The following is a 13,551-nucleotide window of genomic DNA, read 5'->3' on the forward strand; positions in this document are numbered from 1 at the left end:
TCTGCTGTCCAAGCAGTAAGTGCATAATGTTGATGGGTATTTCTGTCTGTGAACGCTCTGCTGAAAGGGTGGGGGAAATGTCAAGCGTTATTCCATTTTCTAGCTGCTCCTTAATTAGTGCCAAAGCTGCCATGATGAGAAGCTGCCTGGTTTCCATGTGGAAAAGCTGCTGCTCTTGTCAGTTTCCAGTAGTTTTCTGTTGAACAAATTATAAAAAAAAAAACCCACACACCAAACCCCTACAGCACATTCACATTCACACACACACAAAATGTGGAGCCAGGTACATCTGTTTACATGAAACAAAACAAACCAAAGGATGAAATCTTGAAAACATGCTGTGATTTCTCTCCCCGCCCCCCCTTACTTCAAGCATCCAACTCATCTGTGGGGCAGGTATTTTTCAAAAAGGGGCAAAAGAAAAAGAAGAAACAAAAGCAAAAAGCACACAGGGGAGGGGGGAGATGAATTTGAACAGCAGTGGCCATTCCTGTGGTCATCATCACATGCCCAGCACCATTTGAAAATAGTGCAAATTGGAAGAGGTGGCTGGGATGTGCCCGCAATGACATGGAGGCAAGTCTGGGTGGGATTCCTCAGGATATCTGACTTGGATCCCCATTTCCCCTCATCGCAACATCCTTTAAAAATGCTTAAAGGAGAATGGAGCTGACTCCCTGGAGATGGGAGAGGGCTCACACTGGTGGGAAGACCAATGCTCTTGTCAGCTAGGACCTGATTTAGCTTAGAGGTTTTGACTGGGCTGGAAGATGTTCCTTCACCAGAACGGAGCTGCTTTGGAGGTGGAAGGAGCAGCTCCTGCCCTTAGATGAAGTCTCCACCCTGCCTCTTTGCTGTTGGCTTTTGGGTGGCTGGTCTGACGGAGTAGGAAAAGGTCCTTTTCTGGAGGGGCTGGAAAGCACCTTGATGGTGAGCGGTGATTGTTTGCAGTGGCCTTGTTAACTGCAGGACACCTAACAAAGCCTCCTGAAGGTATGGAAGAGAAGGGTCATACTCAAGGATGAAAGCGAGGGGCTGTTTCCTTCAGGTCAGTGTTTAAGACCCCTGGCTGTGGGAGATTTGGGAGAACCGAGCAGCTTTTTCTCCCAGCAGAAACGCTAAGAAAGGCTCATCTGTGTGCACTTCTGAAGACCTCCAAGCTCTCTGCAGGATTCCCGTGTGGGGTTTCCAAGTAACGCCTTCCAAATCTCACCCTCTTGTGCATCAGAGACCTCAAAAGCTCCACCCTGTTGCCGCAGCTGGACCTTTTCGCTGCCTTGCGCCTTGCTGGATTCCTTATCCCTGGTTTGGAGAATGCCCTGCTCTGCAAAGACAGCATTCCTTCCAGGACCAGGTGGCCACAGTCCGATTAGCTGATCCTACCCTCGAGGGGGGTGTCTTCAGGTATCTGATCAGCAGACTGCTTCACCGTTTCCCCTTGGGAGTGCAACTTCTTGTGAAATAAGTGCGGCATCGCAGACACAGCTGACAAGGGAGCTGGGTGTTGTTTGCTCAACCTGCCTCCTTTGGAAGGGTTCAGTACGACGGGCTCAGAACCGAGGAACGTAGACTCCTGGCGGACCTTTGCTTGGCACTGCTCTGCCCATGGCAGGAAGACTCCCTCTGAAGTCTTGCATGTGGTTGCTCTACGTCTCGGGATCCGTGGCTGAGGCACAGATTGCTTTCCTATAGCAGAGAGCAGCCTGGTATCGCCCAAGTTAACCTTTGTCCTGAACTGGGGCACCTCCCTTTTCGTTCATGCCCTAAACATGAAGATAAAGGAAGAAGCACAGGACAGTCTAAACCGGTTGCGTGTCAAAGAGCAATAAAAGAAAAAGAAAAATATAGGAAATTGCAGCATCCACCACAATAATAGCCCTGCAAGCCTGAAGGCCATTCACCTGCTCACTTCAATTTCCTATGAAATCTTCACATTTCTTTACTCCTTTCTTCTCCATCTAGTGCTCCCTGAGGTCTCTGTGTCTTAGTTCATTGCCTACTCTAACCCTCCTTCCTTCAACCACCTTCCCTGCTCAGCTCCATGCTGCTGGCATCCTTGTCTCAGACAGACTCTCCCACTAGCACTTCCAGCCTTCATCTCCCCTTCACCCAGACCCCTTATCACCTCTCATTTCCTTCTGAAAGAATCCAACCTGTCCCTAGATTATGTAGATTTCCTCCCCACTTAGTCAAAATTATCTCCTGCTCTCTTCAAAGCAGCTAACCCTTTCCCCCTTAGCTGGGAGAAAACTTGTGAACATTCCGTGACCTCACAGCAGCTAAGCTGTTGGCAGGCGATGGCCTGATACCCACCATTCCTTTCTGGCTGCTGTTGTCACCTTGCAGGTTGAGGAAAGGGTTGGTTTGTGCGGTGAGGACAGTTGGGATAGTTACCCCTGCTGCAGCTGACATCAGGCTGTTCCCACTGGTGCTGAGTGATGGGGAAGCCATCAAGGAACTGGCTGGATTAAGCTGCTGAGGGGAAATGGAGGCCAGGAGGTTGCTGTTGGCAACTGAAGCTGCAGGGGCATTGGAGTGGAGGAGGGATGTGGAGGTAGCCGGCCTGAGGCCAGTCATGGACAGCTGGGAGGAGCTGGCCATCTGGAGCCGCTGCAGCTCCCTCTTCTGCTGAATCTGTTGAATCATCTGGAATACCAAAGCCTGCTGCTCCTGGGAAGACAAAATTGCAAAGGTCAGCTGCAGAAGGATCTCGGCAGCTCTCCCTCCACGCCAACAGGAGAGAAGAACTAGGGGAAGGAGTGCTCCCATAACTTAGGTCTGCCACCCCAGTCATGGGCTGGAACAGGAAGGAAGGCTCTGCCTGAATCAGGATCCTACGCTATGGGGTTTCATCTTTCTTGAGGTGCCCCCCCCCCAGGGATCTCCACCCCGCAGTTCAAGAGCCACTGCTCTGCCTACTGTCTCTACACCGCTCATAATGTTACGAACCTCTCTCATAATTCCTACACACGCCAATCTTTGTCCTCCCCAGATGATCCAGGCTTTTTTCATCCTTTCCTGGAACTTCCACCCCAGCCTCCCAAGTGTAAGAAGCCAAGGCACCTCATCAGCTGCTTAGCCCCCTTGCCTGCCACAACTGTGGGCAGGAGTTGCCAACCAGAGCAGAGGTACTTACTGGGTTGAGTGGCTGCGAAGTCAGGAGCTGCTGCAGCTGCTGGAGCTGGAGCTCGTGCTGGCTGAGGAGCTGCTGCTGCTGCTCAGTCAGGTGGCTTGTGCTGGCCATGCTGGAGAAAGGTAAGAGGGACAAAGCGTCGAGGGGGGTGGGGTTAGAGAGCTATCTCCAGAAACAGTGGGGCCATGCCCCAAAACATTGGTGCTCAAGACAGAAAAGCCAACTGACACGTCTGGTTCTAATTTCACCCCAAGGAACCTCCCCCAAACAAACAAGAGCTGAGGCAAGAGGAGTGCTGTTTGGGTTAAAGAGGGCTTGAGAAGAACTTAATGGTTCACTGTGTCCCCTGGGTCAGATTTGCCTGCCTCCCACTCTGCCACCTTCCAATGGCCCTGAAAATTGGCTGCGTTAGGAGGCATGCCAGGCATGCTCCCTCACCTGGCCTCATGTACAGGAGGGAACATACGACATGGCTCTTATACAACCTCACTGCACTGCCCTCGGGCGCTTCCCACAGAGGTACTTGGTTGGTCACTGTAAGAACAGGATGCAGGACTAGCTAGGCCTTTGGTCTGATCCAGGAGAGCACTCATTTCCCCACCGCCTTATGGCAAGAGACCAGGCCTTGTTGATGCAAACTGGCTGTCCAGAGAAGGCATAAGTCTTGCTCACCTGCTGTCATGCTTCCCTTATTGTGTCTCCTTCCCCCACCTTTGGTCCCTTATATGCCTTAAAGGTTAGAAACTCTCTTCCCTTTTACTTGCACCCAGGTATAATTCCTGCAGTCACAGAACTGCAAGGTGCACGTAGCCCTAGTTTGGTTCTTTCCAAACTGCAGGTTGGACTACACTTCAAGGCAGGGGTGGAGAATGCTTTTCACACATTCCCTGTCGGGCAACCTTCCAAGGGCCACATGGCAATAGTAGGCAGGGTCAGGGTCAGGGTCAAAAGTGGGCAGGGCAATGGACTTATGCTTTATGTTTGTACAGTAGGCAAGTTCATACACCTCCCCCCCTCTATCCTCCATCCAGACCAGAGTTCAAGGAGACATCCCAGCCAGGCAAAAGTACTCTAGGTGTGAAGCAGGATAAGTGAGAGGCATAGCTTGAGGAGAGTTCTGAGGTCCAGATAGAGAGGCTTGGAGGGCTGCATTTGGCCCCGGGCACCCCACTCCTGCTTTAAGGTGAGTGCACATCTCTGCATCTCCTGTGCCTTGCCTGGATGATATAGCTCAGGGGTATGCACAAACCTTGCAAAACACACCACATGTAATTAAATCTGGGAGGCCAACCAGGAACAGCAGGTGTGGGTGAAAGCCAAACGCCCGGAAGCCCGGCAGAGTAGGTGGGGACAGCCACCTCCCCTGAAGCTTTCACCAATAAAATGCTTTTCTGGAACGTGTGGCAGAACTCTGGCCGAGTAGAGCCCCTTTAGGCACTGCAAACCCATCTCCATCTGTTCCTCCCTCCCTCTTCTCCCCTCCTTCCTGAGCCTTACCTGCTTTGGCTGCTGGAGAGCTGCAGGTTTGGGGGCCCACTGCTTTGCACCAAGAGGGGATTCTGGGCCTGGGTGGCCACTGCTCCATTCAGACCTCCCAGGATGCCGTTGATGGGTACCTGCTGCCCTCCCGCCAGGCTCCCAAGTAGACCATCCACCAGGCTATGATTGGCAGGGGTGCCTCCCCCGTGGACAGTCCCCATTGCCCTGGCCAAGCCATTCACTGGTGGCGGCTGTTGCACCCCAGTCGTCATCGGGAGGGAGGCAGGGCTCTGCTGCAGCAAGGGCAGTGGGGGAGGCGTGCTGTGGAAGGAGAGGGAGGAGCTGCTTCTGCTGGGGCAGCCGGAGTGAGGATCCTGTGAGAAGGGAGGAGAAAGGAGGGAGAATCATTCTGGTGCGCAAGGGATCCTACCCAGGGGCTGCCTGTGACTGAATCCAGCACATCCCACCAAAGGGAAAGGCATCTGCCAGGTCCAAACTGCTGACAGCAGGGATGGCATTTTGATGCCCAAGCTAATGAGTGTGTGTGTGTGTGTGTGTGTGTAACCCTTGTGGGAGGTCTCCTGTGCCAGCCCCTGCTGAAATGAATGGAAGCCACACAAGGGTGCTGCCACACTCATACACAGCTCCCACTGATTTCATGGCATATGGTGCTGCAGGAGATATTCCCCATTGGCTGGTCTGCCTGCCACTTGGCCACGCTCCATGGCACTCCAAATCTGCCATGGAGGACCTGCTTCCGGGTGGGGTGGGGGTTTAAAGTTCCAATAAGCAACAGCGGAGAGAACGGAAAGAGATGCTCCGTACCTCGGAGGAAGTGGAGAGCGAGTTTTCAATGCCAAAGCTGTTCTTGCAAGGAGGGCTCTTGCTGATACTCAACGTGTCGCTGTTGCATGCTAGAGGGAAAAAGAGAAAATCAGGAAGCCTCTCCAGAGAACATCTCCACAGCTGCAGAGCACCTTGTATCTCCGACTTAGCCCAGCTTAGCCCACCCTATCCAAGGTGACGGCTAAGAGCTTCTGGATCACACTGAATGTCTTGGGTCTGTGCCTCTTTCTTTTGAGATATATATGTTGTTGGCATCTGACTGTCTCAAGATACAATGGAGTGTGCCTCTGGGGATGAAGTCAAGGTGCTGCATTAGCTGCACCAAAGTGACCTCTCCAGGTACAAGCCTGGGCAGTGTGTATGGAGGTCCTGGGCTGCCCAGACAAGACTCTCGTCTTGGCCTCACTGATGTGGTCCAAAGGAAAGCAGAGCAATATGTTTGGCACCAGCTTGGCTGCAGGAGTTGCCAGAAGGAGGCACACAAGGCACCATCCAACCATCTTAGGGACTTCACTGCGGATTTGTGTAGGGTTTACTCCTTAGCCTTTTCTTCTCTCAAAGATAACTTGCAAGGCAGAGGTGGTTTAGGATCAGAGTTTTCCTTCTCCTAGATGGGTTACCTTCCCAGGTTGATGAGCCTCATCTGCCCCTCACTTCCCTCTACAGCATGTGCAGAAACCATTATATATGCTGATTTCTGACACCCCTTGTCTGCAAAGTGGCTGAGGAACCAAAAAAGGCCAAGGTGAAACCATAAAGTTTTGTTTTGTTGAGGAGGAGCTGAAAACCCTCTTAGTTAAGATTAAGGAAAAGGAAGTTGAGAGACATAAAAGCACGGTATCCCATAAATGGGATGCCATGACTGGAAAATGTCCTTGTCAGGAATTAAGAAACAGTCAGGCAGGGCTTAGGGGAGAGTTCATCTCCATACCATTGGAGGCCAGGATGTACTGGGCCTGGCCTGCAGGGCCGTTGCTGGTGGTGACCACCGGGAAGGGGACAGAGAGCTGGACGTTGAGAAGCTGCAGGCGCTCCTTCTTAGCTGCCAAAGTCATGATCTGCTCCTGGAGGCGCTGGTTCTCTTTCTGCAGCGAATGAAGGGCCTTGAGCATTTCTACAACTGCAGAAAACGTGGGTGGGAAGGGGGCCGGGGGGAGGAGAGGCAACGAAGAAGGGCCGGGAGTGGAGAGGGGTGGGGAGGGAACAACAGTGACACAGTTAGAGCATACACGAAAGGGAGGAGGCAGTAAAATAAGGAGCACAATCAATGAAGCCAACAGGCTGCCCATAATTCTCTGCCCCCTGATTTGCACAGAAAGGAGCCCTCATTCATTTGCCTAATATATTTTCACCCCACCCTTCTTGGAAGTAGTGCTGGGTAGCACACATAGGACCGCCCCTGTGCCCTTTTGCAACAACCCTGTGAAGTAGGCTGAGAAATAAGTAAGTGGCCCAAGGTCATAAAATATTCTTGGCTTGGGGGATGCGTTGGAACACAGGTCTCCATGGTTTGAGCCCAAAGCTCTAACCATCATAGCACACCTGAAACCTGGGGCCCTATACTCCATGATGGTCAGGAATGAGGTCAAAAGGTCTGAGATGTGTGAGGTCTGATCTTCCAACATTCGCATGAACCAACAGTTTGGGACAAGTGGTTCATTCATTATATTATTTTAATAAAGGAACCTCTTCTCTGTGCATCTGCTTTGCTTGTTGACATATGGCATCAGAATGCCACCTCCCCACCCCCAAGCAAGCCTTCAGCATGGAGATAGCCTGATGGGAGAAGTATACATGAGTGAGGTTTGCCACCATCCTTAGCCCCTGAGCAAAGGCAAACAGTTCCACAAGGTCTCCTGCGACTCACTGTTAACACCGGCTTCTCCATTGCCCTGTTTCTCCAGGAGCTGCTCAATGTTTGGTGTAGCCTGGGGAACATTTTCCAGCTGCCCGCTGCTTGTTGATACTGTCTGGTCAAAGAGAGTGGGGAGGCTGCTGATGGGGGACCTGCAGAGGGAACAGAGTGGTGGGAAAAGTGTTGTCAGAAGGGGAAGGACAGTCAACACACCTCCTAAAACAAGCTATTAAGTCCATTTGTCTCATGTTCAGAACTCCACATCAGCTGGAAGGCTGTGAGATGTAAAAAAGTTCAATTCTGCATGTATTATGAAGATTCCATATGTTTTTGCTTATTTGGCATCACCAGCCACAGGGAGACACCTTGTCAGCACCCCCTGCCCTGCCATTTCTCTGCACCTGAAATTTCACCAGGCGCTGCATATTCAAAGGTATCTTCTCAGAAAAGCTACTCTCTCCACATGCAATGAGGATTTGAGAAAGGAAACATGTTCCTTACCCTGTCATGCCCCCATTGGTTTTGTCTTCCCTATTAGTCTGTTGCGTGGTGCAACCCTATCTCTGGATGATGATGATGATATTACTACTACTACTACTACTACTACTACTACTACTACTACTACTACGTTAACCTTCCTAGCTAAGCAGTGCATTGTTTCCTTCTCTCCCCCCCCCCCCCCGCCCCCAATGCAGCATTTCAGGCAAATAAACTTACATGGAAGAAAGACTTTCTTGTGGTGATGACCCTCGGCAGACAAAATTACAGTCTTCCAAATCTGCTTCTGGAAGTGGAAATATATAGAGTGGCTTAAAAAAATTATTTACAGACAACCTCCCCAACACTACCCCAAACGCTTGATATGGCAGAAGACCTGAGCAGACATGATGCAGCACTACTGTTTGTTCAAACCCAGATTCTGTACTAAAACCTGCTGCTTAAAAGCCTAAAAACTTTTGCCCTTTTCTCCAAGGACACTCCACATCCAGTATCAAAGAGGGAGGGCATCTGGGAGGGCATATTCCAGGGAAGTAAGCTTCAAGTAGGGATTGAAGTTTAGCTCTCCCTATGCCTCTGTTCTGCTTGTTAAAAAAGGGCTCCCAGTTTTAAAAGGGAAGACCACAGTTTATAGGTCTATCGTTGTGTCTAGGCCTGCAAAATCCCTGGGTGATCTGCCACATTAACATAATTTTGCCCAAGTGAATTCAACCCTGATATTATTTATTATAATCACAGATCTTATAAGTCTAAGTTCTCCTCAACTTGCAGTTTCTCAAAACTCAGCTCCCATTTATTTCTGCATACCCACAACTGTCCTACACCCAATAGTTACACAGTTAACATTCTACACTACACGGTCTTACACCTTCTGTGGATTCAAAACAAAGCCTCTTAAACCTTCCAGTTAAAAACTGAAAATGCTCAGTGCAGCCATAACAACATAACCACTTCCTGTCTCAAGGAATGGTGTTACTCCCACATGCCACCAGATGGCAGGCTAGTGCAGTCACTGTGTCAACATAACATGGTCTCTCTTTCACTGCGCATGCGCACGTATTTTCCCAAGGGTTCCAGGTCATATTTCTGAAGCTTGCCTGCTGTATTTATACCCCAAACAGCTTGATCTTTGTAAATGGCATGTTTTCATTTTTCTTTTTTTAAGGAGTAAACATGAAACTTTTTTCCCTAGCTTACCCATCACACTTCCCCACATGTGTGGAAACCTTATCAGCTCTAAAGACTTTGGAACTAAGCAGCAGGGGGAAGAAGGGAAGGAGATGACCTTGTAGACAAGTGTGGCCTTGACTTTCAGAAGGACATTCTATAATGAGATCATTTCAAACTTTCCGGTTTGTGTACCTGTCCGGTTGCTTTCAGATTGGTTCAGCAGAGGATTGACCGGCAGCCCAGAAGTGAGGGGGCTTCCAAAAATATGCGAGGAAGGGAGACTGAACGTAGATCCCGCCAGTGAGAACACCTGCAGAGGTGAGGACAACAAAGGAAGAAGGGAAAAGAAAAACAGCCATTTCATTTTAAGAGTCGTCTTTTCCAAACTTCTGATCAGAGCTTAGGCTGGTACTGAATGGATGAGCGGAACAGACAGGCAGCAGACAGATGACATTTGGGCCTCTGTCTTAAAAAGAAGCTTCAAAGCATTTCAGTTTATTTCTGCAGGAAACGCAGGTGAAATTGGTGGTGGTGGTGGGATACCTGGAGGCATGTAAATTAGCCAGAGACTAGAATAATAGGACGAGGGTGGCGCTGTGGTCTAAACCACTGAGCCTAGGGCTTGCCGATCAGAAGGTCGGCGGTTCGAATCCCCGCAACGGGGTGAGCTCCTGTTGTTCGGTCCCAGCTCCTGCCCACCTAGCAGTTCCAAAGCACATCAAAGTGCAAGTAGATAAATAGGTAGCGCTCTGGTGGGAAGGTAACCGGCGTTTCCGTGTGCTGCTCTGGTTCACCACATGCCCAGAAGCTGTACACCGGCTCCCTCAGCCAATAAAGCGAGACGAGCGCCGCAACCCCAGAGTCATTCGCGATTGGACCTAACAGTCAGGGGTACCTTTACCTTTAGAACAATGGGGAGAGCTTCAGCTTTGGATGCTAAATCATCAGGATGGAATTATGAGAGAGCTTTCTGGATTGCTGCTTCAGTTCACCACCATCAAAGAATAATAGCATTTGTTTTGCTTTTACTCGGGAGACAGCAGTGGTTTCAGAGTCCAATTAATGAATGTACAAGTTGCAAATCAAAATGAGTGCCTACATTTACCGTGAGGGCTGCAGACCAAGAAGAACGGCACCCTTGACATTTCTCACACAGCCTAGCATGGTAAAGTGCACCCAGCCACTGAATACTGCTCTTCACCAGCAGGTTTTCTGTATTGCATATTCCAAGTTGGCCGACTAAAAAGCAGCAAAATCGGCAAGCAGCAGGAGCAGCGTGCTTGAACAATGAGGACTTGGGAGTTACCCAGACCCTGAGAAGCAGCCACGCTTGTTTGCTTCACATTTTACAAATCACGCTCCACAGAGGTCAGTCAAGCCCTAGGCTGTTTCTGTTTGTTTGATGCCTTTTAAATTCTTTACCCTTTTACACACATCAATCTTAACCAGCCTGGTGCTCTCCAGTGTTGTTTTGACCACAAGTCCCATCAGCCCCAGCCAGCACAGTTGTCCTTTAGAACGTGCCCCATGCACCCCCTCAGTGCACAGAAATGACTTAAGAGCACTGATGCTTGAAGTGCTTACCTGGGTTGTGGAGATGGAGGAAGAAGAGGCGGTTGGGATGGCGCTAGCGAAGGGAGAGCGGGTGAGCTGGGGAAGCGACGAAGTGCCTTGATGAGCCAGGAGGCTGGAGGAGAGAGGAGTGCTACACACTGTCCGGAGCACCCCACCTCCATGCGAAATCGGATCTTTGTTGCTTGTGTAGATCCCTGCAGGAAGAAATGAAAGCAAGACTTGAAAAGAGATGGCCAGGCACCAAGGAAAAGGATGTCTATAGCTGCTTGTTTCGAATTCCCACGTTGCCTCTGCTCCTCTCTTTCAGGATGGTTTGACAACCTTTCCTTTCCTTCTGCATCCTCCCAAAACAATCCCTTTAGGGCACGCCAGTATTGTTCCCATTTTAGAGAACTGGACCAACTGTGGCTGAGGGTTTTTCCAGGGCACAGCATAGCACACAGCACAACAAATGCACCTCTGTTACTTGCCTGATATGTGGGATCCAGATAAGGCATTCTCCCAGCCAATAAACTGCCAGGGCCGTGGTGCAAAGATCCCTGCGGAGCGCCACCCCCCTTTCCCAGAGTTGACCTTTTTTTTAGGGCTGGAGGAGGCAGGCAGTGGCTGGAGGGCAGCTCCGACGGGGAAGAGACAGAGGCTCAGCTGGTTGCTTCTTGCCGTGGTGGCCATGGCAGGCAGCACACCGAGAGAGCAGGCCTGCACTGAGTGAGTGAGGGCACGTGCGCCGCTCCCGCCGAGCGCCGGCTCGGTTTTTTCCCTTTTAGCCTTCTGGTGCCCTGCAGAATTCGGCGCCTGCAGGATAAAAGGGAAAAAACCAAGCCGATGCTCGGTGGGAGCGGCGCACGCGCCCTCACTCAGCACACTCGTTCGGTGTTCCCTGGACTCTCACGTGGCGTACTCCAGAACCTTGCGCCACTAGCCTCAATGGGTAAGACAGGCCTGTAAACTGCAATTTTTTGATTCTGGATATGACATTGTTTTTCCCAGCTATTCAGACCAATGTGGTCTGGAGTGCTTTCTGGAATGGACAGAAACCCTTTGGACAGTATTCATGAGGTTACTGATAACTGAATTATACAATTCCTGCCTTCAATGCCCAGTTCGTTTGGTGACTCTAAGGGCAAACAAAGACAGGTTTAAGGTTTGTAGAGCAATAAGACTGATCTGGAAACGCCCTCGTTGCATCTAACCCAAATGGAACCATTTCTCTCCAGAATCAATCTCAGAACAAAACAGTTCCCAGAAGCACGCTGTATACAGCATGGCTGGCCTCCTCTGACATCACCAACAGCCTTTACTCCACCCCCAGAATAGTTTTGCATAAACACCAGGAAGAGTTTTCTAACAGTTGACTAAAAATAATATTATAAGAGCTGTTTGACAGTGGAACAGACTCATAGAATTGTAGAGTTGGAAGGGACCCCAAGGGTCATCTAGCCCAACCCCCTTGCAATGCAGGAATCTCAACTAAAGCGCCCGTGACAGATGGCCATCCAACCTCTGCTTAAAAACCTCCAAGGAAGGAGAGTTCACAACCTCCTGAGGAGGACCACTCCACTGTCAAACAGCTCTTGCTGTCAGAATGCTCTTTCTGATGTTCAGTCAGAACCTCCTTTCTTGTAAATGGAAATTCTAGGATTCTACAATTCCATCACCATTACCCTTTAAAAACAAAAACAAAACAGTGGATAACATTTCTGTAGTGCTGGGGGGTTTTGTGTGTGTGTGTGGTTTTTTTTTTTTTTAGAAAAAGAACTACATTCTGCATGAACCATGGCCAGAGAGCCATAAATGACAACCTAGCTAGAGCTGATTCACTGCTATGCATGTCTGCCAATTCAGTTGTGGTGCTGAGAGAAAGCCAGGCTCATACTGCGGCTGAAGAATTCACTGCAAGCTCTGTTTTCTTCCCCACCAGACCCCATACATAAATCTTCACTGTAATACTAGCTCAGTCTGCCAAAAGGGGACTTCCTTGCAGGTTGGGTGGGAAGCTGAAACTGAGTAGCCTCAAGTCAAAATGAGGGGTAATTCTTAGTCAATTTCACACCCTCCCAACCCAGCAGCCAGTCTTTAAATTTTGCTTTTTGTGTGTGTGAGTTCCTGGGGTGGAGTCAGGGATTGGCTTCTCAGGTCTTGTGCCTTGAGATGCAGGCTACAATCCGAAACATACTTACCAGGTGTAAGCCCCACAGAACACAGTGGGACTTGTTTCTGAGTAAATGCACACAGGATTACATTGCATGATAGTTTCAGCCCTGGTGCCCCCGGATAGCTCAATTGGTAGAGTATGAGATTCTTAATCCCCGGGTTGTGGGTTCGAGCCCCATGTTGGGCAAAAAAATCCTACATTGCAGAGGGTTGGACTAGATGATCCCCATGGTCCCTTCTAACTCTACACTTCTATTATTCTTTTTGCAAACCAGGAGGTTGGCATGCACATCATTCAACCCAACAATATACAGCCAAAGCACACTTTGAACTATTGGGCTGCATCCTGGCCTACTTTACAGGGCTGCTGTAAGGACTACAAGATAGTGTAATGCGATGTGTTGGAAAACCTGAATATTCAAAAACTCTATTAAAAAACTATTTAAGTTGTACTATTATTGTAATACAGAAGTCTGGACAAAAGGTGAGCTCTGATGGGACCCAGGCAAAAACTGTTATATTTGGAAACATTACCAAAAATGTTATTCAGATGCTGACAGCTTTTAGTGCTTTTCAAAATTAAGTTTTGCCAGCTTAATTTTAACTAAAGTTGTCAACCGTTGCATGCGCTTGAGAACACAGATCAAGGAAAAGGAGGAATCTATGTGCCCGTTTACAATCCCTAAACTATAGTTAGTATCATGTCTGCAATCCTGGAGGCTTGAGAGATAGTCACTTGCTTGAAGAGAGTTCTAAATTTGACCTGCCCCTCTCTTAGTTCCTTAGTAATAAATTACACATGCACAATTCACTCATCCAACTGATTCAATTTCACTCAAAG

General features: G+C 49.5%; 1 protein-coding gene across 6 annotated transcripts in view; it reads right to left on the reverse strand.

Annotated features, from left to right (window-relative positions):
• Window positions 1-272: 272 nt before the first annotated feature.
• The window catches only part of MLLT6 (MLLT6, PHD finger containing), an 87,804-nt gene continuing 74,525 nt past the window's right edge, over window positions 273-13,551 (reverse strand). For 4 of the 6 annotated variants that reach the window (XM_081885578.1, XM_081885576.1, XM_081885574.1 and 1 more), the window contains exons 11-20: window positions 10,566-10,750; window positions 9,174-9,291; window positions 8,031-8,097; window positions 7,326-7,465; window positions 6,390-6,578; window positions 5,438-5,526; window positions 4,631-4,986; window positions 3,137-3,245; window positions 2,314-2,670; window positions 273-1,763 (exon numbers count right to left, since the gene is read on the reverse strand). In XM_081885578.1, the coding sequence (XP_081741704.1) occupies window positions 1,719-1,763; window positions 2,314-2,670; window positions 3,137-3,245; window positions 4,631-4,986; window positions 5,438-5,526; window positions 6,390-6,578; window positions 7,326-7,465; window positions 8,031-8,097; window positions 9,174-9,291; window positions 10,566-10,750 (1,655 nt within the window). In that variant the 3' untranslated portion in view covers window positions 273-1,718. The remainder of the gene's footprint in view (window positions 1,764-2,313; window positions 2,671-3,136; window positions 3,246-4,630; window positions 4,987-5,437; window positions 5,527-6,389; window positions 6,579-7,325; window positions 7,466-8,030; window positions 8,098-9,173; window positions 9,292-10,565; window positions 10,751-13,551) is intronic. The other 2 variants (XM_081885577.1, XM_081885579.1) reach the window with 2 other exon arrangements.

The sequence above is a fragment of the Podarcis melisellensis genome (assembly GCF_964234715.1).
Source record: "Podarcis melisellensis genome assembly, chromosome: 13".
Lineage (NCBI taxonomy): Eukaryota > Metazoa > Chordata > Lepidosauria > Squamata > Lacertidae > Podarcis > Podarcis melisellensis.